We start from the raw sequence: 27,436 nt of genomic DNA on the forward strand, positions 1-27,436 counted from the left end.
AAACAGACAGATCAGTAACAAACACACAAAGTAGTGTGGGATAGCAGTTGGAGGACTGCCAAAGTAGTGCATGGCAGCATTACATGCAAATGAACAATAGGTTGCACTACCTCAAGTTCTATCAAACTTAGCACAGCTTGAAAGAGGACTCTAAAGTAACCAGTGATTGCAGAGTTAGGGCACTGTAATGAATTACGTTGTGTATGCCGGCATTTTCGCACCAGACTAACTTGTGTTACTGAAGAATAAACCCCACATGTAGACAAGCCATAAGTGGCAATTTTGTGATAAACTGAGATAAGACTTGCAAATTCTTACTGAATTAAATGAGAACTTGGTCCTAGTTCACCAGAGCTGAAAAACTAATGCACGAAACCAGTGTATTACATTGTACTCACTTAACTGTAGAAAATATAAAGTAATGTAACCCTGATTTAGACAAGTCACAAACTAATATGCTGCTTGTTATATGCTGTATACAAACTTATTTCATAATGTATTATTAATCATATTCTTGCTCTTTGTTTTGTGAATTTGAAAGCTGTAAATAAGTTTACAGTAGTCAATCTTACTGGATGCAAAAAAAAGTTTTGTTTTGTTTTAAGTTTGTGTGTGTAAAAGACATCTGGTTAGGTCAGACTACTACTTTAAAACGACCTTTTGAGGTAGAGTATGTGACAATATTGTAATAGTACTTGTGAATTCTCTAATGTGATATTTTATGCTGTCTTTTATAAAACTATTGTGTAACAGTAAACTTGTATTTTGTCGTGAAGATTTTACCTCTGTAATTAATGAATAATTTATCCATACATGTCCATAATATTTATAATATGATTCAGAGTTGTCAATATCTCCATTATTTTCTTTGTTTTTGTTTTCTCAATCTAGATTTTGAAGAGACTCCATCTGTAAATCCTTCCAGTGTAGACGGGAATGTTGATTCTGAAGCAGAAAAAGAATCTCTAGTCATTGACAGCAAGCAGATGGTCCCTAGTAAGGCACCACTTTCATCTGCTCTTGATGAATATGAGTTTAAAGATGATGATGAAGATGAAATAAAAATGATTGATGACAGACGTATTCTTAGAAAGGATCTAAGAAAAGAGGATGAGGATGAGTCTGAAATAGAAAAGAATAATTTATTTGTGAAACAGGAAAAAGTTGTTTTTCCAAAATCATTTAAAAGTAAAAAACAGAAACCGTCCAGAGTTTTGTACTCAAGTTCTGAAAGTTCAGATGAAGAAATTCTTCAAGACAAAAACGTTGTCTCTCCTCCTTGTTCTATCACAGAAACTCCAAACTCTGATATAAAAATGAAAAAAGAATATATTGTTTCAAACGACCACAAGCAAAAAGGGAAAGTTAAAAGGAAGCTAAAAAATCAGAGCAAAAATAAAGAGAATCAAGAACTAAAGCAAGAAAAGGAAAATTCTAGAGTGACAAATGTAGTTAGTTCTGGACTAGATTCTTTAGACAAAGCTAGAGAGGAGGAGATGTTTAAAAAATCTTTTAGTCCAAAAGAAGATTCTTCATTACCCTTATTTCATATTACTGCTAGCAAATCTCCTAAACATCCCTGTGGATTAAGTGAAAAGCAGTCAACACCACTAAAGCAAGAAAACACTAAAACATGCTTATCACCCGGAGGTTCTGAAATATCATTGCAATCTGAAGTAGTTAGGTATGATCATAATACAGATTCTGAATATCTAGTGGAAAGTTCTAGTGGCAAATCTTGCAAACACAAAGAAAAAAGCAAGCATCAGAAAGATTTTCACTTAGAATTGAGTGAAAAATCTAGTCCTAAAATTAAAGAGGAAGAAAATAGTTCAGCATTTGAGAATTCAGAATGTATGCTGAAAAAAATCGACAAGGAAGGTAAAACACTTAAAAAGCATAAACTGAAGCATAAAGAAAGAGAAAAGGACAAGCACAAAAAAGAACAGGATGGGGAAAAGGAAAAACACAAACACAAAGATAGCGCTAAAGAGGTACAAAGAAATATTGAGTTTGATAGAGAATTTTGGAAAGAGAACTTTTTTAAAAGTGATGAAACTGAAGATATATTGTTAAATATGGACCATGAATCTCTTCCCTCAGAGAGAAAAACAAAGCTGGAAAAAACTATGCTGAAAGAAGATAAATCAGTAAAAGAGAAACATGTCCAGAAAGAGAGAAGTTTTAAAGATGAGAGAGAAAAAGAAAAAAACAGAAAGGAAAATGAAAAATTTAAGGATGAAAAAGTGAAAGATACAAAAGAAGAAAAAGAGAACATGTTCACAGATAAAGAAACAGAATTGTTCTGTTCAGCTGTAGGTACTAAAGATGAGCCAGCTAGTATGCATTTAGTAGAAAAAGAAGCAGATACTGAAAAGCAGGAAAAAAACGTCAGAGAAAAAGCTGAGAGGCGAATCTCAGTTAAAGAAAAGGACATTGAGAAGACAGAAAGAAAAAATTTAGATAAAGAGAAAAAGATAAAACATGACTATAAGCCAGAGAAAGAGAAAGCAGAGCTAAATGAAAGTATAGAAAAAGCAAAGGAAAAGATAAATTCCCAGCAAGTAGATAAATGTCCTAAAGAAAATGATAAGATAAAAAATGGTAGTACTATTAAAAAACTTGATGACAAAGAAAGAAACAAAGAAAAAGTTGATAAAAAACATGACAAAGAAAAGATTGACAAAGACAGGCACCTGTCTGAAAGCAAAGAAAAATACTGCATTGAGAGAAAGGTCAAACTATCAGAAAAAGAAAGTGAGTATAGTAAACCAGAAAAAGGCAAAAATAAAGACAAAGAAAAGGAGGCTGAGAAAAAGGAAAAGTCCAGAGATAAAGACAGCTTAACAGCAGCAAACTCAAAGCACATGCAAGAAGAAAGGAAATGCAATATTGCAGACAGTAGTAAAGCATTGCATGAAAAATTATTGTCCTTGAAAGAGAAACCAAAAGATGAATTGCTGAAAACTTCAGATGGTAGAGAGAAAGATAAAAAGGATAAAGACATAGATCGATACAAAGAACGAGACAAACACAAAGATAAAATGCAGCAAAATAATTTTCCTAAACTAAAACTTGAATCTGAAAAACTTAAGCCTAAACCATCATCAGCACCAAAAGATACTCGACCTAAAGAAAAGAGACTAGTGAATGATGATTTAATGCAAACTAGTTTTGAAAGAATGCTTAGCCTCAAAGATCTGGAAATTGAACAGTGGCATAGGAAACATAAAGAAAAAATAAAACAAAAAGAGAAGGAAAGATTAAGGAATCGGTCCTGTTTAGAACTTAACAAGATAAAAGATAAAGAAAAAACAAAACATTCACTAACTGAAACTAAAAACAAAGAGCTGATTCGTTCAAAAAGCTCAGAATTGTCAGACATTTACATGAAAGAGAAGCAGCCGAAAGATGCTACAAGTGGTAGATCCCAATCTGTAGACACAAAGAACTTAACAAATTCTGGAAAGTCATCATTAGTTTTAGATAACAACTTAAATAGATCTCCTAGATCAGAAAGTGAAAAGACAGGTCTAAGCTCCAGGTCAGTGTCAATGGTTTCAGTTGCTAGTTCAGAAGATTCTTGCCATACTACAGTAACTACTCCAAGACCCATAATTGAATACGATTCAGACTTTATGCTAGAAGGTTCTGATTCCCAAATGTCCTTTTCACAATCACCATTTTTGGCCAAATCACCTGCCCTTCTTGAAAGGGAGACTGATAGCCTAGCAGAGTTGCCAGAGCGCATTAAACCTCTTTTTGCAAACAGACTTCCACCAGCCTACATTAGATCAGCTTCTGTTGAAGATGTTAAAGTGGTTTTAAATGACTGTAGACCTGTTGTAGAAGTGCGAAGATGCAGTATGCCTAGTGTTATTTCTGAACACACAAAAGAGCCTCGATCATCTGAAGAAAATAGTCAGAGTGTTCTACTAGGAGTCTCAAGTCATACTTGCACTTCTCCCAAACCAGAAGTATCTTCTTGTAGTTTGACTGAAAGGGATTTTCAAAATAGTATGTCTGGTTTACATTCCAATTTTACATCTTCTCCAACTAAAACTGGTAGCAACAAGCATGTGACATTAGATGCAAATATTGTTAAAAATACTGCTCAATTGAGACCTTCCGAAGAAATTCATATGCATCTAGAGCCATATAGTCAAAGTGGTCTGAATCCGCTAACTAAATCATGGGATGTGCCTTTTGACAGACTTAATTCATTAAATAATGGATCCAACTGCTCAGGTTATGGAATGTCAGAGCAAGATACTAGTACTGTCGTAGCATTGCCTGATTCTGAAAACAGGACGTTAAAAGAACAGAAACTGTCTGAATTTTTACCTCAACACACTGAAATTGTGGGAAATTCCAGTTTTCAGGAATCTACATCATTTTTGCCTTCACAGTCACCCTGCTCTTTGCATATCCAGCCACTCCCAGATATAGAGTGTATGTCTAAACACACATCTTTATCAGGTATTAGCAATCAAGAGCCAACATTTGTACAACAGCAAAAAAATCTAGTTCAAACTACCAGTTCTGTTTTGGACACAGACACCAATAATGCGAGAGAAGCTGAAAACACTTTGTTCCCATCAAACATTAAAAAGGCCAATGTGCTTATCACTGTATATCCTGAAAGCGTCACTAAGGATATTTCACAGAATTTTGGAAGAGCTAGTACTCTATCTACATTACTGTCAGAAAAGGATTTTACAGTAAATGATGCTTGTTCACAACTAAATACAAATTCTTACGCGTTCAGTAAAATTGTTTACAAGAATTCTCGCTCTGATGAAGTAGATAGTAGCACAGCTAACACTCAAACCCCAAATGAAAAAGCCCAACTAGAAAATTTGGTTTCAGCACATTTAGATAATAGTAAATCTGACATTGATCTATGTGAACTAAATGCAGGAATACCAAAAGAAATTATAAATGAATCGGCTAATAAAAATAATTGCACTATAGATGGCGGAGAAAATATTTCAACACATGACCTGCCACCATACCCATTGTCTAATTTGGAAGATAATTCACAGCAAACTGCACAAGAAATAGTACATAAATTCAGTCAGACAGTTAAACTAGAAGTAGAAGAAACTGTTGAGGATCATAAAACAGAACAGCAAGAAGTTCCTCAAAGAATTACTAGAAATAGAGCAAATATGCTTGCTAGTCAGAGTAAACCGAATTCTATTGGTTGCACACAAACATCAGAAAAAGACTGTGAGTCAGCTGCATCTATAAAAGGAAGGATAAGATTAATTGAGGAAGATGATGCTCAAGTACACCATCCACGCAAAAGAAAGGTGTCACGTGTGCCTCAGCCTGTACAAGTGAATCCCTCTTTACTGCAAGCTAAGGAGAAAACCCAGCAGTCTCTGGCAGCTATTGTAGATTCTCTGAAACTCGAAGAGATTCAGCCATACAGTTCAGAGAGAACAAATCCATATTTTGAATACTTGCATATAAGGAAAAAAATAGAAGAGAAACGTAAATTATTGTGTAGCGTTATTCCTCAGGCACCTCAGTATTATGATGAATATGTGACCTTCAATGGATCATACCTACTGGATGGCAATCCCTTGAGCAAGATATGCATTCCAACTGTAAGTAGTAACAAGATCTTTTGGTGTGTGTTCAATGAATGGCATGTTTTCAGCTCACTGTACAACATTCATATTCTTGTCAGTTCACTTGGGCACATTTGAAAATGTTATCCCTGGTTCTGGTATGTTGGGCAGAGAACATTTGCTGAAAAGCATAAGCTGACCAATGTTGACTAATGGTTTTGTGGGTACTGCCCCTGAGTGCACATGGTTTCCTCTGCATAAGCAATGAGCAGTGGTATCACAGCAATCCCCATAATAGAAGGTAGGCAATAATGTGTGCACGATATATGTAAAAGGTATGCACAGAAAAACGTTTCTGCTACTTAAAAGCATTCTCCAGTTTAAAAGCCCTGCTAAGGGAAATCAATGCTAAAATTACATTTTCTTTTTTAGGACCTCCGTTCTCTTCCTCCTCCCCCTTTTTTAAAGTAAATTAAGATTCTTAGAATTGTAGCAGTTTTAACAAATTAAGGAGTTGGTAGTAATATAGGTAGGGAAATTTGTTCTTTAAATGTTTTTAATCTGACAGTACCAGTAATTTAACCATTACTTAAATGTTTAAAGTTATTTGGTAGAAGTGAAAGTCAATGCGATTTAGGTTCCTAAATAATTTAAGAAGTTCTGAAAACGTTATGCTTAACCTCTGTCAATTTACTGATATACTTACCTTACATTTTGAGATACGTAGATGAAGGGCACTAAATAAATTAAAAAAATAGTTGCCAAAAATGTGGTTGATGTTGATTCAAAGTCCTTCATAGTTCCTTTGAATAAGAGAAGTATTTATAATAGCTACATAACATCAGCAAAATAATTATGCACTCTCATTATGTAGTTTACAAAAATAACTAGGGATTGTACCAAAAAGTACGAAGAATTGAATACCGTTAATATCCTTAATGTGAGATGAGAAGCATAGCTTACCAAATGTATTTCTATGAAGGTCTGAGAGAATCAAATATAGGCAGATTTCACCCATTGCCCAGAGAAGTAAAAAAAAAAATTAAAGACTTCAGCTGAGCTGTAGCTCACGAACGCTTATGCTCTAATAAATTTGTTAGTCTCTAAGGTGCCACAAGTACTCCTTTTCTTTTTGCGAATACAGACTAACACGGCTGCTACTCTGAAATCATAGTTTTCCTGATAAAATCTGTAGAACGTTATGGCCAGATTTTCCTGAGGGTGCCTCCCTTTTTGTGACTTAATTTGTCCCTGTTGTCTTTACCCTTGTATTGGATTCCAGACACAGACATAAACAGGTAGAGGGCTAACTGTAATTTGCACTATTTACTAATATTACATGTTATATTCAACATTGTTGTAAACATACTAGTATAATACAGCTTCCTCAGTTAGTCTTTCCGCTGCCTTTTGTCTTGAAATCCTCAGTATCACACAGTTATTCTCAGTTTGTTTATTAGTGTATTTCTTAATATTCTGGAAGTGATAGTGAGCGGGCTTGCTGGTTTCATTTTTTTTTTAAATTTTTAGAATTAAGAAATGATCTAACCTAAAGGTTCTTTAGCCCAAGACTTAAAAGTCAGGTGAACACTCTTCAGGAGGTGACCATTACAAGAAATCTCCTGTCAGTTGAAAAATGTTAAATGAAGTCTCTATAGTAAACACATACATGTGTCGGTGATCCCAGTAAGTCTGGGTAGTTTAGGTTGTGTTTAAATACATCTAGCTTAGTTTCTCCCAGTGTAGTTTCACATACTACACTTTCCTAAAGAGTTATTTTTTTGCTTTCTCAAATTAGGGATGATTAGTTCATCCATCTTTGACTGGAAGATTCATGTCCTAAACCTATTTATGGCCTCTTGGCTTCTCAAGGTTACTTTTAGAGCTTTATGAGGTCTTTCTAGCGTGCATGTTTGCCTTCATGACAGACTGTGAGGGAAATAAGAGTTAAAATTTTGATTATTCCACCAGTAAGTTTTCTATGTTTGGTGGTGCCCATTCTGTGTCCTTTGCAGAGAAGGCACATTCCTGTGAGCAGTATTCTTCTCCATAGGATTTTCTCCTCTGCAGCCCATTTAGCATGAAATAATAAATGGGAAGGACCCCTCACCTCTACCCCACAGCTCTCCCAACTCTACCCCGCCTCAGTTTCTCAGTTTGGCCTTTCCTAAGGCCAGAATGTATAGAAGCTGGGTATTTGAAAGTCTCTTTCCTGATGGACCCAGGGCCGTCCTTAGGATTTATAGGGCCCTATGCAGTATTATTAAACTGGTGCCCCTGTGCCCGACAGCAGTCCCGGCTCGCATGTGTATTTTAGATAAGGATAGTCTTTGGAAGGATTTATTTAAAAAACTGTGTCTGAAGATCCAAGCATTTAAGGCTAAAGATGAATACTCAGATTATACATCTAAAAATCTGTGCAAGGATTTTTTAGAGATGTGATTTTTATAATCTCCAGCAACACACTAATGAAATATTTTTAAAGCAAATTTTAAACTAAGGTCCTGTAGACTAACATGTTCAGAGTAAATATTACAGTAATGCACAACTGTTTTTGTCAGTAAATTCAGAAACTGACAGTATATACCTGGGGGTTGGCAAATGCCTGTTAAATGGCTTCATTACCACTTGAATGGCTCTTTAACAGTTTCAGTGTTTCAGAGTAGCAGCGTGTTAGTCTGTATTCGCAAAAAAGAAACGGAATACTTGTGGCACCTTAGAGACTAACACATTTATTTGAGCATAAGCTTTCATGAGCTACAGCTCACTTGTAGCTCACAAAAGCTTATGCTCAAATAAATGTGTTAGTCTCTAAGGTGCCACAAGTACTCCTTTTCTTTAGTTTCAATGTTGTGCTAATAGGTCTGGAAGGCTTTTTCACTTTTAAGTACTAGATCCCCGCTGGAGGAAGACTCACCAAGCTGCCACAGCCAGTTGTAGTGGGAGCCTGCAGGAAGGGTCAGAACAGGGATAGAAAGAGGGAGGAGGGTGGACACTAAGACCCAGGGCTGCCCCAAATTTTCAGGTGCCCTACGCAGCTGTGTATGCTGCATATGCCTAAGGACAGCCCTGGATGGATCCACTCTTCATTAAAATGGGTCTTATTCAGAGGGCTGTACTTGCATTCTCCTTTTCCTCCCTCTCTGTCCCCAACAGCATGGGAGCAGATGAGGTCATAGTCAGGATTTCTCACTGTGCACCCACTGCACGTTTTCCTGTCTTTTTTAAAACTTCCAGATTTAAAGGGGCTGTGCCCTGGGCATCCTCCCTTGGTAAGGCCTTTTCCAGTTCTGAGGAACAGGAGTGTTCATCAGGCAAGGGTAGACAACAAACCTGGAGGATCAGGATAAAGAGCCTTCTGGTCCATCTCAGGAGTATGCAAGGCAATTCTCTGTGGTGGCTTCAATGCTCTTATGCAAAACCTGACCTTCCCCCCAAGAGCATACATAGTTGTTACAATTCACCAAACAGTTCTTTGAGACTGAGTCCCTTTAGGCAAAAATATATAACCTCCTTGGATCTGAGTTTTGCCTCACATTAATCCATATATGCTAGTTAAAAGTATACCTTCTTATTTACATTTTTATTATGTTTTTAACATTATTATCTATAAATATATCAACATGAAGCCACCACTGTCAACTCTTTTCACCCTCATAACGGTTTGTATGATGGACTGCAGTCTGCAGAGGACTTCTGACAACATGTTTACTCTGTGCGTCAGTCAGACACAGACGCATCAAATGTCCTGTAGCTTAGGGCACGCTTCCCAAACTTTTTACTAAGGCAATCAACGAACTGCATTTTTTCTTTCTTTGCAACCCATCATTACATATATGCACCTTCAGCTTTGGCACCACAAACCTAATCCTGGCCTGTGGTGGAGACGAGGCCCAAGAAGGAGGGCCACAGGATTGGAGAGCTAGCCTGCCCACACTCACCCCACAGTGGCAGCGTCTGTCCTGTGCGGCTAGGCCCAGTTCCCTTCTCTGGGCATGGAGACCTGGTGCAGCCTCCAGCTGTGCCAAATCTGAGCAGCACTGCGACCCTGGGCACGAGGTTGCAATGCCTCGAGCCGGGTAGACAAGCCCAGCCCCACCCCATGGAACAGGAGCTGCCAATGCAGAGTGGATGCAGCACAGGCTTGCTGTCCAACATCCCTCCCCTTCCCCAAGAGTCTCCCCGCCACACCAGGCTGGGAAAAGTGTATGTTAGGTTCAGCCAGCCCTGGATGTGGTGACCAATGGAGAACCTTCTTGTGACCCACTGGTGAGTCAGGACCCACCATTTGGCAAACATTTAAGGGAAAGTTCTCTGAGCTGGGAACTAGGAGACCATGTGTTTAAATCTCCCTCCTACTGACTGTTTACATTAACATGCACTTTGTCACTCTTACTGCCAAATAAGGCCATGACCGTAGCTCTAGATTTCAATCAAGTATGAATTGCCATCTTCTCCTCTGCCCCTCCCCATAAATAAATTAACAGAGAGTTTACAGCAGGTCACTTCCAGCACAGATGGGAATAAAACCCAGGTCTTTAATATGATCGATTCAAATCTTAGCCACTTAACCATGCTACTTTTTAGATTTATAAATCCACATGTATGTGGTTTTTGTTCTCCTGTATTTACCAGTACCCTACATTGCTTTCTCAGACCCAAGGAAAGAATCCAGGATTTCTAATCTCCGGTCATCCGCTGTTGCCTAGCAAGTTGTCGTGCAACTTTCTGGGAAAGTATGTGTTCAGTAAAACAACAAGGAGGCTCAAATAAATATGTTAGTGTTTAAGGTGCCACCCGACTCCTTGTTGTTTTTGTGAATACAGACTAACACGGCTACCCCCTGATACTTGACAATATGTGTTCAGTAGTACCCCTCTAGTGAGTACTCCTCGTACAAGCTAGCAATTACTCTTGTAGCTGAAGTGAAAAAGATCTGATGTCAGCAATGTTAAAGGGAAAGAAGGAACTTCTCGAATGATAAAAGAGCATTTGAGATCAATAAGGTTTTCTATTAGTGTGAGTTTGAAGTTAGGGTACATATTGGTTTTTGTGGCTTTTAGAGGTGGAACTGAAAGCCTTATGGAGTTTTGTCTACAGTGTTGTAGTCAATATGAAAGTGGCAAGGAATATAGGAAACTTTTTTCTCGTTTTTAAGGTTTTGGGTGTTTGGGGCTATATCCTAATGCAGTGGTTTTCAGCCTGTGGTCCACTGACCCCTTGGGGTCTGCAGACTGTCTGAGATTTCCAAAGGGATCTGCACTCCTCCATTTGAAATTTTTTAGGGGTCTGCAAATGAAAAAAGGTTGAAAACCATTGTCTTAAACCTTCACTGTCTTTCAAGCCACAAACTATTGGTCATTGTAAGCTTTCATGAAGTACTACTATGTGGGTGGGTATTGGTGGACACAGCATTTGTGTGTAGGGATCCTGAATGCTGTGGAGGTCCTCAGCCTAGATTTCTACGTCTTTTACCCATTTTGTTTAAGTATAGCTAAACAAAACACAGCGTCCAGTTTGCTGGAGCTTCTCAAGTGGAGCAATTTTGGAGAGTGTGTGTGTGTGTGTGTGTGTGTGAGAGAGAGAGATAGTAGCCACAAAGCATCACTAATCTGTTTTAAGGAACATAGGATAAAGATTTTTTTGTGATACCTAGCAGATACTTTAGATGCTCCAGTATGCCAGTTATGAGACATTTCACAGTATATTTTCTCTGTCTCAGTTAGATATGTAGTGCTTAGAGCTGACAAACTATAGACCACTTGTGTTGATCTTCCACTCCTAATCTTTTATAAAGAAGTTAAATTTCAAGATAACACTTGGAACAGAGATAGATATCTCAGTCATTTGTCTTTGTGTTTTTCCTATACCCACATATCCTAGCTGAATTCATCTTCCATAAATTAGGAACCAGTTTTTTAAAATACTATATTCAGTTGTAGTAACTGTGCATCTAACTGATTAGTTAGACATGTTGCTTATGGAAATTGGAAAAATCTAGCCCAAAAAGTACAAGTGAAACTCTTTTAGATCAACAGCTTTTTGTAACCAACAAATAGAAAAACTGAGGTTGAAATCCTGGCATCACTGACATCAATGGGTATGTCTACACAGCATAGTAAGCCTGGGTCTTTGGGTATGTCTACACCACAATTAGATACCTGTGGTTGGCCCATACCAGTTGACTCTGTCTTGCAGGACTCAAGCTCCAGGGCTGTCTAATTGTAGTGTAGACCTGGAGATTGGGCTCTAGAACCATTAAACAGCCCCACAGCCTGAGCCCCAAGAGCCCACATCAACTGGCATGGGCCAGCTGCAGGTTTTTAATTGCATTGTGGGCATCCCCTTTGTGACCTGCGTCTGCAAACTCTGTTTTCTAAGCACACGCTTGTGCATCCATCACTGCTCTGGAAACCCTCAAAACCTGTCAAAGCTTCAGCTTTTGTGGGCATATACCATCGTGTCCTAGGGTTCCTAGCTTCTTTGTCAATCAGTAGTCGCTCTAGGGCTTGATTCATTAGTGGATTGTGAGAGAACTTTTCTGTCCATCTCTTGGAAATTTACTAGAAGTGTTTTAGATGGTTTTAATCTGCCAGTACAGCCAGCCAAGCCATTTTTAAACTCCCATCAGCTGGAGCCATCGATATGGATCCTGATCCACTAGAAGAATTTCTCCACCTCACGCTTGTCCAATTTCAGGAATCAGGTGAAGCATCTTCAAAATCCTGGTTGACATTTCAGCAGCAGTTTTTGGCCTGCCGAAGGCAGCTCTTTGTGGATTACCAGCCGTGCCCCAGCAGATGCTGCTCATGCCTATTGCTGTAGATGCAGATTCCCCCCAGGTAGACTGGTGCTTCTGGAGCAGGGCCACAAGCACAGACTGATGGTATCACATTGTCATATGGAGCTGGGATGACCAGCAGTGTGTCTAGAACTTTTGAATGAAGAAGCAGATGTTTCTGGAGATTCATGAAACCCTTCTTGCCCCAACCCTCCACCACCATGACACCCTCATGAGGATGTCTGTGCAGGTCCAGAGGTGGGTCACTGTAGCCATTTGGAAGCTGACTACCCCTAACTGGTACAGGTCTGTGGCTAACCAGTTTGGAGTTGGTAAATCAACTGGCACAGGTGGTTGTGGCAGAGATTTGTGAGGCCATCAGGAGAGTGATGTACCCAAAGGTGATGGACATTACAAATGTTCCTGAAATAATTGCTGGCTTTGAGAGAATGGGTTTTCCAAACTGTACTGGGGCCATTGATGGGTCTCCTGTCTCCATAGTTTGCCTTTCGGAAGGAGCATGAGTACATAAACTGAAAAGGGTACTACTCCATAGTGATGCAGGCCCTTGTCAACCAAACGTGCAGATTCATGGATACTAATGTGAGATGCACTGGCAGGGTGCATGATGCCAGAATGTTCTGAACATCGGGACTTTACCTTCCTGAAGAAACTGGGATATTATTCCCACCAGATTACATTGTTATAAATGGAGTCACTGTCCGCATTGTTACTCTAGGGGACCCTGCCTGCCTCCTGTTGCCATGGCTTATGAAACTGTCCCCTGATTTTAGAGGACCTGGCAAAAGAAAGCGCAACTTAATGCTAATTAGCTGTAGGATGGTGGTGAAGGGTGCATTTGGCAGACTGAAATCCCAGTGGCACTGACTTCAAAACCATTTGGACACTAGTGTTGTCAATGCCGACAACATTTTTATAGCCTGCTGTGTTCTGCACAATGTCTGTGAGGAATGGGGGAACCTTTTTGCTAGGAGTAGACTCAAGAAAGTGCTGGATTTCTGAACTGATACAGCCAGATGAAAGTGTGAAGGGGACTCGATATGGGGCTGGAGCAGATGCTGAAAGAGTCACTAAAACCTGCAGTCTGGTAGCTGCGAGCACAAGTAATCACTCAAACAGCTCCTTCCGCTGCTCTGTCTTCCTCCCTCAACCTATGGTCATGCTCCATGAATCTTTCTCCTGTGCAGCCTCTCTCTTGCCACCCTTCTTGCATCCTTATATTTCTGAGATGCAGTCTGTTCCTTCTGAAACTATTATCTGCTGATTCGTTTTATCTAGAATCTCTCCCAACTCATCTTGGACGCTTTCTCTTTATCTCACAATAGATGAGTCTGTTCCCGGGGCTCTTGGTGCTGTGTGTGTTTGTCCTCCAGAGATGGAAGGGTCTTGAAAGGAAAATGAAAGAGCACTTTGACCATGATAAATTACATTTTCCTTTCTATCAAAAGGGCTGCTTTAATTCAAAGTCAGAAAATGATACTTTATATCGATAGCCTTTATTTTATTCACACAAAAAATACTGGCCACTTAAGTTGTACCTTTTGAGCACCACTGAAAACCATCATACATCATGGTAGGAAATATAGTTGAAATGATTTCTACATTCCCCTTCGCTTTTTTCAGGTGTGGGGGTGGACTTATGAGTGGTCTAGTCATTAGCTATGTTTTTTCAGTCCTTTCAGGCAGGGCAACCTCTGAGAATATTGATATCCTGGAGGTCCCCAAGTGGAAGCATGAACCATTTATTGTGCTCTTGCTGAAGCTGAACATCTTGCTCACTTTGCACCAGAGGGCTGTGTTCCTCTGGCCAGCTAGCAGCATGTGGGATGCAGTGGTTCTTCCTAGTGCTGTCCATGCTAATACGCGTGAGGGTTAACTATGTTTCCAGCTGAGCAGTCTTTATGGAAGGATTAAATGCTGTTTGTTTAAAATTCTTCTTAAGAAGTCTTTATGTGCAGTTATATAGTGCACCTGAAGTTGGATAATGTGGACGTGTGAAGATTTGTTAACAAATATTAGATGAAGTAACATTTTTCTTCCCTTTTAGTTACTCATATGAAAGTCAATGTGCTGAGTATTATTTTTTTTAAAAAACAGTATTCAGTGATATGAAAAAAACTTTTTCCCATCTGCAGTATCAGTTTTTCACAGAGGCAGAGTTGTCATGTACGTTGTGGGAGAATTTATTTAAATTTTGGTTTGAGGATATTTTTCTTTGTCTATTTTTTGTTTTTACTGTGAAATTACATATTGTATGTGAATTTTGGGGTGGGGCTGTTAAAAAAGGTAAAAGCTTCAGGTTGTTCAAGATAGTGTGAACACTTGCCCATTTGGATTTTTTATTTTATTTTAAAAGAGAACTTGCATAACTGGATAAACTTGAATAAAAATATCTGTAGACAAAGCAAGTTTACTTCACCTGTAACTGTCACTATTCCTCCACTACAGAAGATACTTATATTTTTGAAAAAGATCTTCTGCTTCATTTTTCAGTAAAGTGTCTGACATAACACTTGGGCTATATAGTCATTTCTGTATAATGAAACAGGAGACGATATGCTGTTGGCAAAAAAAAAACAACCCCACAAATAAAACTGACAGACTCAGCCAGACTCAAACCCACTACCGTGGAGGCAGTCAATCCAGTCAAAATCCCAGAAGGATATTGTCTATGAAGTACATGGAAAATTCCTCAAGTAAGAAATACTCTAAGTAAAATCAGCCCAGATTCACAAAGTTCTTCATTGAGTTTGTGTCAGTGTGGATCCCATTGTAGGTGCACATGCACCTCTTGCATGTGAGATCAAAGCCTTTTGAGTAGTAGTGTCTGGGGCTCTGCCTCCTCATGCTGCCATGAAAGGGCATAAAGAGCAGAGCAGCTGCGACCGTCCTTCCATTCCCTCTTACTGCCCATGGCAGCAAGACAGAACCCAGCGAGTGGTACCTTCTTCAGAACTTCAAAATTCATTTTTTCACAAATCTTCTAAGAACTACTACTTCACAAACCCCAAAAGTTGATGTTTCCGAAGAAAAGAAAGGAGAAACTTTCCTCTGCACAGCAGTATGAGGCACTTTGTGCTAACTCCCACACCTCCTGGCAGACTCAGAACTGTCAGGTTTCAAACCACGCCCACCCTGTGACAGCCTCATCCCCCTCAGTGTTGCTCATAGTCTGAGTATTCTGATTAGGGGAAAGCCACATCCTGGACTGGTGCTCAGTGTGCAGGTCTTCGAGTTGACCTGTGGGTCCTCAAAGAAAAACTACTGCTAAAGCAGTCCATGTGGGCCACTTCTGACTCTAAGGAAGCAATAACTGCCAGACCAGAACCAAAGAAATTCTCATTAGTGAGCATGCCCTCAAGCAGGCACCATGATCTTGGATCTGGTGAGGAAAAAAGGCATCATTGAGGGTGCCAACGATACTGGCACTGACAACCTTGACGCCAATGACAAAAGCCTTGGCACCAACCTCAGTAGTGATAGATCTCATACCTATGCCCTGGCACTGAAAAGCAACAGAGAGGTGGGACAGGACATAGCATAAGCATGGCTCGAAACACCACATGGGATCATCTTGCAAGGAGGGCATAAATACCAGTCTTCCAGAGATAAAGCCTGTAAGTCATCCACTGCTTTTAAGACTGGAAATGCAACACAGATTGCTGGTATGGCACACCGGAGTGACAACTTGACAGTGACATCAGTACTAATGGCCAGGCCTATCGGTGTCTGGAGATGTATCCTAGTGGAGTAGCTGATGTCCTTTGAAACGTTCTGGCTCAGGGGCTACACCATTCTAAGGTACCATCTTTTGAGAGAGAATACTTCCAACCTACAAGATGTTACTGACATCAAGCAGACCCCCTCTCCTTTACAGTCAGAAAGTGACCCTAAGGAGGATACCAGAGGCTTTTCAGTTAGGACCCTCCCCTCAAGCAAGACATGAATGGCACAACGGTGACCTACCTTGACCTGTCCAGTATCCTTACAACATGCCATATTGGCCTTAGTGGAGAGCATCATTACACATGTCCCAGAGCTTATCCCCCTCTTGCACATCAAGGAAGAGAGCGAGCTCTCACTTGTGGTGTCATTAGTCAGGCCACCCATGATGAAGCAGGACATTGGTTTCTGTGAGCAGCTTGAGGTGACAGAGGGACAGCAATAATCTTCATCCTCTCCCAAAGAATCATCGTTGTTGCCAGATGAGGCAGTGACACCAGCCCCAACAACACTGAACTCCACATCCCCAGCCAGGATTGCACTCCCAACCAACTGGGGTATACTCAAACCAGCGAAGGTATATCTGATTGTCTCAGGCCACTCTTGCTCCCACATGTAAACAAGTGGAAAGAGATACTCAGGTATCTCTAAATGTTTTCAGACATTTCTATTTCTAACAAAATCCAGGAACTCTGGTGTTATCAATGGTGCAAGAGAAATCCAGGTCCACAAAGGGCACCGCAAAGGAAAAAACACAGTAAGAAACTAGAACTCTTCAGGTGCAAGGCATATTCCTTTGCCTCATTACAGCTCCAGATAGTTTGCAGTCAGGCCCTGTTCCCAAAATTTAACTTCTTCACCTGAGAAGGAATCACACGCTTTCTGTCCAAGATTGCACAGGAAAATAGGAAAGAATTAAAAGACAAAAAAAAAAAAGAGGGCCAAATGGTCACAGAAAGGCATTATAAGTGGTCATGGATGCATCCAATATAGCCAAGAGATTAATGGCCACAACTGTCACCATGACACTGTCCTCATGGGTGCTAGCAGCCAGCATTCCCAAGGAGGTATAGTCCACTATCGAGAACTGCCCTTTGAAGAGATGGAACTCTTTAACAGCAGAACAGATGAAGAGCACCATTTGTTTAAGAACTCAAGGGCCACTCTGAGATTGTTAGAGAATTACATACTGGCTCCCTTTTGAAAGCCTGTGATGAATGTGGGAATTTTGTAATATTTTTATAAATCATATATAAGACTCAGGGTACCTACCCACTTTATATGGCCACCCATTGGATGGGACATGGGGTGGGGTGTTGTTCTCTTGGGACAAGGGAGAGAAGGATGGTGGGGTTGAATTATGTAAAATGTCTGGATTGGAACCAGATTAACAAGGACTCACTGGAATCTATACACATGTGAATGGAAGACCCTGCATTGACAATGGAAGAGCCAAGAACTTGGCCATTAACACTTAATGAGTGGGACAACCAAGAGCAGGCTACTTCCTTCAGTACTCTGAAGAAAGCAGAGTAAAAAAACTGCAATTGGAAATAAAGGCATGAAGTGTCATGGGGACTCTTTTAAGGTTCATGCAGCGATCAGACGCTCAGACTAGGACAGAGAGTGAAGATGGACCTCAGAGAATCATGGCTTGGTATAGCCATTGCCTCAACCAACATGGATGCTTTCTTAAACCTGGCTTTTCCCTGCTAACCTAATGACACTCTGAAGCTGTATTCCAACTGACTAATAAATGCTACTTCGCTTTGAAAAGGCTGTTCTGTCACTGCAGTACTTACTCAGTTGCATTGCTCCCTGAGAAGGTGGATTTTCTGTAGGAGCTCTCTGGGGGTACTGGAGCCCAAAGACCAAGTCACTGATTCATTGAGGCTGTGTGGACCCTGGTGATCTGGCACAGTAAAGGGATTACTCCCAGGAGACTGAAGGCTGGGGCATAGCATCAACCTGGTAAATCTGTGATAAAGCCATACAAATATCAATCCCAATAGAGGCAAAGGACACCATCCTACTCATAGAACTCACAGTCCATGTATCCACCAAGAAAAAGACTTTGGTGCTCCAGGAGACTCCCATCATTCTCCTCTTCCATTGCACACCCAAATGCAGAAGGTTTGACTCAAGTGTCAGGAGTTACAACGAAGCCAATCCAGACCCTGTCACCACCTTCAGGAACCACCTTGCCCCTTTCTACCAGGCTTGGTCTGACAAATTGGCACAATCATCATCATCAATGGCTACTCCATCCCAGCAGGAGATGGTGGTGTATGTAAAATATGCCCTCTTTCACTCAGCTGGGCTTCCTGGTGAACTGCAAAAAGTGGTCTCGTATCCCATCACAGATAGAGCTGTAATTGACTCCAGGTCGGCCAGAGCATACCTGATAGAGGACAGGTTCCTGGTTTTGCATTTGCTATTACTCAAGATGGAATCGAACCTGACTAAGACAGTATGGACTTACGTTGGGGCTGTTAGGCCATATGTGAGCCTGCATTTATGTGACATCATTTGCCAGACTTCATCTGCAGTTTTTACAACTCTAGTTCAGGTCAATTTATCATCACCCTTCTAGATATCAAGCTCTGGACATGATGTTACCAACATAGGATAACTCCAATGGCTCTTTATCTCCCAGAACTTAGTGACAATCTGTTATAAATGACAATTGATCCCTGTGGATTCCATCATAGAGCCATTCTCCCATCCTTGTGGGGCTCCTGTGATAGACCCGTTTTGCCACCAGGGATGCCAAGTATCAGAACTTTTGTTCCAGAGGGGTTATGAGCCTGAGACAACTACTAGGCACCTTCCTTCTATAATGGAATCAAGGTCTCCTATATCTCTTTCCACTGATTCCCAGAGCAATATCTAAAATGAAATGAGTCAGTGCCACGATCATCCTCATAGCTCCTTACTGGCCATGGCAGTCTTACTTGACTGACCTGCTACAGTTGTCCATTCAACTGGCTATCCAGCTCCCAGACTGCCTAGATGTGATTTCACTACACGACAGTCAGATACTCTATCAAGACCTAAAGTCACTGCATCTGATGGCATATGGATTTTGGTTGGGTGAGAATCGCAGACAGAAACTGCTCCCTGCAGGTCCAGGAGATCCTGATACAGAGCAGAAAGACTTATTAAAATGGAAGAGATTCTCTGTATGGACAGCTTAACATAGCCTGGCCCTAATGTAGACGATGATACTGAAGATCCTTGAATACTTGTTGTATTTAAGACATTCTGGCCTTTTATTCAGATTTATTAAGGTTCACCTTACAGCAGTTTCAGAGTGCTATCCGCCTGTATAGTCATCCTCTCACCTGAAAGTATCAAAGTTTCTCAAAGGCCTATTATAAACCTGCTGGTCAGAGAACCTACTCCTACCTGGGACTGCAGTATCATCCTTCTGAGGCTTATGGAGGCTCTATTCAAACCTCTTTCAGAATGCTCCTTATATCATCTCACTCCAAAGACGGTCTTTGTAGTTGCCATCAACTTGGCCAGGAGAATGAGTGAACTTCAATTGCGATTGACTGAGCCTCCTTACACAAAAAGAAAAGGAGTACTTGTGGCACCTTAGAGACTAACAAATTTATTAGAGCATAAGCTACAGCTCACTTCATCGGATGCATTGAAGTGAGCTGTAGCTCACGAAAGCTTATGCTCTAATAAATTTGTTAGTCTCTAAGGTGCCACAAGTACTCCTTTTCTTTTTGCGAATACAGACTAAGACGGCTGCTACTCTGAAACCTCCTTACACAGCATTTCATAGGAACAAAGTGATGCTGAAAGCTCACGGTAAATGCATCCCCAAGCTCTCAGAATTCTACCTGAATCAGCTGATTAACAGTCATGTTCCCAAAGCCCCACTCCATACCAGGAGAGAAATTACATACTCTGGATGTTTCCAAAGCCTTACTTTATTACACTGACTGAACCAAACAGTTCAGACTGGCTTCTCATTTATTTCTGATGGCCATTCTAAAGGTCAGGCCATCTCCTCAGAGATATATAAGTACTGTAGATAATCTATCATGTGTTAGCAGTTGGCTGGTGTACTTATCCCACAGAACATCAAGACACTCCACCACAGCTCAAGTGACATTCTCTGTCTGCTTTAAAAATATGCTAAAATCTGCAAAGCGGTGATGTGAAGTAACATAGTCAAACATTGATCTATACAGCTGCTAGATCAAATTCCAGAGAGCACTGCTACAATCTTTTTGACTGAATTCAGAATTTTGAACTCATTACCACCATCCTGAGGGGATACTGCTTGCCAGTCACCTACAGTGGATCCATGCTGACACATACTTGAAGAAGAAAGAATGGTTACTGACTCTTCAGGTTGTTGTCAGCATAGATTCTGTGACGTGACCTGCCCTCCATCCCCACTTTTGGAGTTCTCGACTGACACAGGCTTTGAATTATGAGAACGGAGGGACACTCGTAACCTCTCTGCCCTTTATACCCTCGCATAGGAGAGCAAGGAGGCAGAGGGCCCATGTGTGGCCTGACAGAGTCTGCTATTCAAACGGATCCGATATCATGTGCATGAGGTGCAAGTGCTCCTATAGTAAGATCCACACTGACTACATCTTGAAGAACCACAATTATTGCTGGATAAGTAACTGTTCTATATCAACCATATAGAATAGTTCTACTTCTTGGCTCTTCGTGTATGCTACTATATTGAAGAAAACTTTTTTATTTTTTTAAATATACCTCCATGAATACCATGGCATTTATTTATAGTATCTTAGATTATAGAGCCAGACTCTATTGGGCAGTTTCAAAATGCACGATATTTACTGTGAGATTCTTGGCATGTTAGAGAGCGTAATTTTGAGTGTCTGGAATTTCCCTTGTTTATTAAGCTGGATTTAAGGTCTCTTTACCTCCTTTATAATTAATCATAACATGTAGGCACAGCTATGAGATGTGCATTAAGCTCATTTAAAAATGTGTCCATGAGTTGAACATAATTGCAAATGCTGTATGTTTTGTTCAACAGTTCAGAGACCAAACTTTTTAATAAAAAGTAGATACATAATGTTAGCAGTATGAGTCTTTCAGGCAGTATACATATTTTATATGAAGTAATAAAAGGGATTTTGTTCATTATCCATAATAAACCCTGCTTTCAAAAGAGACTGCCTTCATTTTCATATTCTATGGTAAAATTATTTCAGGATATCAGTCATTAAATAAATCTTTATAGATACATCACTCTCTTTCACAATCCTAAAAATATCTTTAATGTAATGTGTGTGTTTAATGTGAGGTAGGTATAATACCTTGTATTCCAGTGTAGCCACAATAGCAACATGTAGTAATAGATCAATTTGTTAGTTTTATATACAGTGGATAATATTACTAATTCATCTATAAATGTGTTTCTGCTGTGCTATCTAGAAACCAGTTATGACAAACAATATTTCAGCTAGTTTTGAGTAGTCCATCCAAAGTAGTATCAAGTGGTGTTCTATTTATCAAATAGTTATGAAATATTCTTGCTAAGTAAAGAATAAAAATACAGAAATGCAGTAGATATAAAACAAGAACACTGGACAAAGTTTTAATGAGCATTTCAGGGTTCTGATGATCTCTCAGACAACTCTAATTTTGCTGTCTGGTTACTATCATGACTACAATTATGTTTACAGTGTTTTGTAGTACAGAATAGTTAACTATATAATACTTATTTCCTTCATTTAAATCTGAAGCTTCCCGTATAATAAAAATGTGCAACTGCCCTCAACTTAATACTAGTTCAAAATGGCAGACATGGAAATATATCTGAATGTTTTGCTATCTTGGAGTGGGACGTAAAAAATGAGGTCCTCTACCCATTATTAAAAATCAATACCACATCTATAAATACTTCCTTTGGACTTTCCGGTGCATTTTGTCTCATTTGTGTGTTCTAATTGCAAGATTCTTGGGATAGGGACTTTCTTCTTTTGTGTGTCTTATACAGTCCTAAGTGCACTGTCTGCACATAACAAATAATGCTTAAATAATTTACTTTCCTTTTAGAAGTCTTTATAGTTGTTTTAAACTGCACTTAACCACAGATGGACATATTTTAGCTTTTTTAAATGAATCTTTAATTCTATGATTTAATAAAAGGGTAGACACTGGTGTAATTAATAGATTAGAACAAAAGTCTGTGAATTCAGTTATATTCCTGGGGCTGTTTATGATATACTTTTCCAGTGAAAAATATTCTGTCCATGCTTTTATTTTTAAATGCATGTTTGCAATTATAAAGCCAGCCCAGGTAAACTGTATATGTTAAATTCAAATTTGTAACTATTTTTTCCTAGATTACACCACCGCCATCGCTGTCAGATCCACTTAGGGAACTTTTTAGACAACAGGAAGTTGTAAGGATGAAATTGCGTTTACAGCACAGTATCGAAAGGGTAAGAATACAAAAAAAATGTTCATTTCCCTATTTTAAACTTTCTCTCTATATATAGATTTCTATATATAAAAATCTAGTCTATTAAATTATATAATATATATTGCATTATATAATATATAGAATATAAAATATTATATATAAAATTAACATTGCTTTTAGAAGTAAATTTCTTACACTGCTGTTTTACAATTCAGAGAAACGTTGCACACATTCATACTACAAATCAAACTAGAAATAACACAGTATAATTTCAGTACTGTACATGAGGTAACATATACAACAGTCCTTTATATACTAACATGAGGACTTACTGCAACTTGCTGCTTATTGCAATGAAATCTTGCTCAGTTGTCCAAATAGCAGTTTCCTTGTGATCTGTGGGAAACCAAGAAAATAAGACATTTTTAGATTTGTTTTGAATGCCAGTACTTCTAGTAAATATTACAACTGGCATGTACTTGGTTTACTTGTCTGTTTTGTACTCTGTTAAAGAAATAATACAATTTATGTCCATTTTGCTAGTTAGTTAATTAATAATAATAAAACTGGGTCTGAGTTGTGGTGTAATAATTCCCAACTAGAGTTTTATTCAGTTTTAAATCAGGAGACTTATCTGGCTCTGAAAGATATATCCTAAATTACAAATGTTAACTAACATGTTTTGATTTGCTTGTTAGAATTTCACCAACTTTTTTTTTTTTTTTTTATGGCTACACTTGCAGACTTCATGGAAGTTAGAAATAGAAAAGACCAGCTGCTTGCACTCTAGGGATATTTGGGTCCATAAATAGAACTTATAAATAATTGTACTTTGAGGAAAGTATAATAATTAATTCAGTTGTGATTCTACTTTAATGTTATATTAGGTCCTGATCCTGCATTGTATGTCATAAAGGTGGATTTTTGTACCAATACAGAGTCCAATGAAGCTTTCTGCAAATGCAACAGTCTACCATGAGCTACACAATACAGGATCATGGCCTTATTGAATCTTTATACCCAATGAAAAAAATTCCTTTTACTTAGCACACACAAAAAATTGTGTCTTTTTAGATGTTCTACCAAATTCTGTATATATTTAAATTGCACATTTTAATTATTTTAATCACTGGTTGAGTAGAAATACAGTGTATTGTTATGTAGATCAGGGCCAGCTCTGGGCTTTGTGGGGCCTTAAACCAAGTTACATATGAGAGCATTCTCCTCTTTTCGTACCACAAACCAAATACCCAAAAACTAACGGCAATAAAAAAAAAAAGTGCAAGTACATCAGAAGCAGGAAGCCTGCTAAACAATCAGTGGGGCCACTGGATGATCGAGGTGCTAAAGGAGCACTCAAGGAAGATAAGGCCATTGCGGAGAAACTAAATTAATTCTTTGCTTGTCTTCACTGCAGAGAATCTGAGGGAGATTGTGTACACCAGAGCCATTCTTTTTAGGTGACAAATCTAAGGAACTGTCCCAGATTGGCTGTCAGTAGACGAGGTTTTGGAACAAATGATAAATTAAACATTAATAAATCACTAGGACCAGATGGTATTCACCAATGAGTTCTGAAGGAACTCGGATATGAAATTGCAGAACTACTAATGACATGTAACCTGTCATTTAAATCTGCTTCTGTACTAGATGACTGTAGGATAGCTAATGTTTTAAATATTTTGTAAAAGATATTTTACAGAGGCAATCCTGGCAATTAGAGGCTGGTAAGCTTAACTTCAGTTCTAGGCAAATTAGTTGAAACTATAGTAAAGAACAGAATTATCAGACACACAGATTAACACAATTTGTTGGGGAGGAGTCAATGTGGCTTTTGTAAAGGCAAATCATGCCTGACCAATCTATTAGAATTCTTTGAGGAAGTCAACAAACATGTGAACAAGGGTGATCTAGTGGATATAATGTACTTAGACTTTCAGAAAGCCTTCAACAAGGTCCCTCACCAAAGGCTCTTAAGCAAAGTGAGCCCTCATGGGATAAGAGGGAAGGTCCTCTTGTGGATCAGTAACTGGTTAAAAGACAGAAGACAAAGGGTAGGAATAAAGGGTCAGTTTTCAGAATGGAGAGAGATAAATAGTGGTGTCCCCCAGGGGTCCATACTGGGACCAATGCTGTTCAACATATTTATAAATGATCTGGAACAAGGGGTAAAAGTGATGTGGCAACATTTGTAGATAATATAAAATTACTCAAGATAGTTAAGTCCAAAGCAGACTGCAAAGAGTTGCAAAGGGATCTCACAAAACTGGGTGACGGGGCAACAAAATGCCACATGAAATTCAATGTTGATAAATGCGAAGTAATGCACAGTGGAAAACACAATCCCAACTATACATACAAACTGATGGGGTCTAAATTAGCTGTTACCACTCAGCAAAGAGATCTTTTTTCATAGTAGCAGCCGTCTTAGTCTGTATTCGCAAAAAGAAAAGGAGAACTTGTGGCACCTTAGAGACTAACAAATTTATTAGAGCATAAGCTTTCGTGAGCTACATCGGATGCATCCGATGAAGTGAGCTGTAGCTCATGAAAGCTTATGCTCTAATAAATTTGTTAGTCTCTAAGGTGCCACAAGTACTCCTTTTCTTTTTGCAAAGAGATCTTGGAATCCTTGTGGATAGTTCTTTGAAAACATCCACTCAGTGTGTAGCGGCAGTCAAAAAAAGCTAACAGAATGTTAGGAACCATTAGGAAAGGGATAGATAATAAGACAGAAAATATAATAATGCTTCTGTATTAATTCGTTTGCCCATACTTTGAATACTGTGTGTAGTTCTGGTCACCCCATCTCAAAAAGGATATATAAGAATTAGAAAAGTTACAGAGAAGGACAACAAAAATAATTAGGGTGTGGAACAGCTTTCATCTGAGGAGAGATTAAAAAGACTGGGACTTTTTGTCTTGGAAAAGAGAGGACTAAGAGGGGATATGATACCAGTCTATAAAATCATGAGTGGTGTGGAGAAAATGAATAACAAATTATTTATTCAAGGGTTCTCCACCATTTTTCATTTGAGGACCCCTTTGTAAATTTTGAATGGAGGTGCAGACCCCTTTGGAAATCTATTGTCTATATATATAGTTGAATTCTGTTCAGTCAGTTTTTTAAATTTTTCATGGACTCCTTAGACATAGTTGGGTCTGCAGACCACAGGTTGAGAACCAGTGGTTTACTCCTTCACATTATAAGAACCAGGGTTCACCCAATGAAATTAATAGGCAGCAGGTTTAAAACAAACAATAGGAAGTACTTCTTCACACTAAACACAGTCAACCTGTGGGACTTGTTGCCAGGGGATGTTGTGAAGGCCAAAACTATAACTGGTTTCAAAAAAGAACTAGATAAGTTCATGGAGGATAGGTCCATCAGTGACTATTAGCGAGGATGGTCAGGGATGTGTCCCTAGCCTGCTTTTGCCAGAAGCTGGGAGTGGACGACAGGGGATGGATCACTCGATGATTGCCTGTTCTGTTCATTCCCTCTGAAGCATCTAGCTTTGGCCAATATTGGAAGACTGGATACTGGGCTGGATGGACCACTGGTCTGACCCAGTATGGCCATTTTATGTACTCACAACTACCTCATGCTTTCGCAACATCATCTCTTTTCCCTGCATTTTTACTAGAGGGTTGCACGCTTTGTTGCTTTCATAGGCTGAGCTTGTACATTCAGAGAGAACAGCATATTAAGCATATAAGAAATTCTGTTCCCTGCAGCACCAAATGGACACACTGGTACTGATTTTCCTCTCATAGCAGTGAAAATCGGGCTTCTCCAGTTTTCCAGTTTTCACCAAAATCAGTAAGATTTTGCACATTGATGCCTAAAATATTCCCTGAAATTTTGGAATTGATTGGCTGCATGGTGCCACAAACCTTCAACCTAAAGCTTATGTGATTGCTAAGGATTCAGTAGAATTGTCTGTTGTTGGCAGGTGGTTGGAGGGAAAGGGGCAGGAACACAGACTCTACTCCTGAATGCAAATACCCAGCCCTCCTAGAGCACTGCCATCTGAGGACTGGTCTACATTGCAATGTTGGTCAAAAACTTTTGTCTTTCATGGGTACTTTAAAAAGCCCCCCCCACGAAAGACAAAAGTGTTGTTGACCAACATTGCAATGTTTTGCTGACGCAAGCGGCAGTGTGAACGCAGCTTTGTTGGCAGGAGTGCTCTCCTGCTGACAAAATAATGCCGCTCGCGGCGCTGGAAATATTTTGTTGGCAAAAGTGCTGACAAAATACTGACTGAGAGTATTCACACATGCTGACTTTTAGTAACAACGCTATGTCAACAGCCTTGTCACTAAAAGCTGTGTAGTGTAGACAGAGTACTTTATGGGTCTGAGGGAATTCACCTTCCAATCCCCTTTGGCCTACAGGGAACAGAAGAAAATAAGATTCATTACAGTAAGTTTCTGGAGATCTCCCCACTCTGTCTGCAATTTCACCACCACTCAGGCTTACAAATTCCATGTTGCCGTTTACTCCCCCATGTTGCCTCCACCCACACTCAGGCTGCCATTGAATCCTCTTTGTTCTCCAGCCCCATGTCCCCCCACCTACCCACACACGCATGCCCTGATTCCAGCCTCAGTGGTCATCTCTCTTGACTTCTGCAGCAGGCTCTTCATGGCCTCTCTCCTTACTTCCCCTCAGCTCAGCCAAAGTGCTACTCCTAAAATCACCTTCCTCCCTGATTCTCTGCTCTTGTCACTCAGTTCTTCAGATCTCTACACTGCATTCCCTGTGCCTGCTGCATTAAGATCAGACTTCTCACCCGCAATGCCCTACCCAGCTCCACACCTGTCTACATCTCCTCTGTACTCGCCCAAACCTCCCTACTTATCACCCATTGTATGCCCTTGAATGCCTCTCTC

The 27,436-nt window shown here is 39.6% G+C and overlaps 1 protein-coding gene across 4 annotated transcripts in view; it reads left to right on the forward strand.

Moving 5' to 3' along the window:
* ANKRD12 (ankyrin repeat domain 12) overlaps positions 1-27,436 on the forward strand; it is a 104,719-nt gene that overhangs the window by 68,404 nt on the left and 8,879 nt on the right. For all 4 annotated transcript variants that reach the window (XM_038389960.2, XM_043508095.1, XM_038389958.2 and 1 more), the window contains 2 exons: positions 892-5,615; positions 22,458-22,556. In XM_038389960.2, the coding sequence (XP_038245888.1) occupies positions 892-5,615; positions 22,458-22,556 (4,823 nt within the window). The remainder of the gene's footprint in view (positions 1-891; positions 5,616-22,457; positions 22,557-27,436) is intronic.

Source organism: Dermochelys coriacea, chromosome 2, assembly GCF_009764565.3.
Source record: "Dermochelys coriacea isolate rDerCor1 chromosome 2, rDerCor1.pri.v4, whole genome shotgun sequence".
NCBI classification, from domain to species: domain Eukaryota; kingdom Metazoa; phylum Chordata; order Testudines; family Dermochelyidae; genus Dermochelys; species Dermochelys coriacea.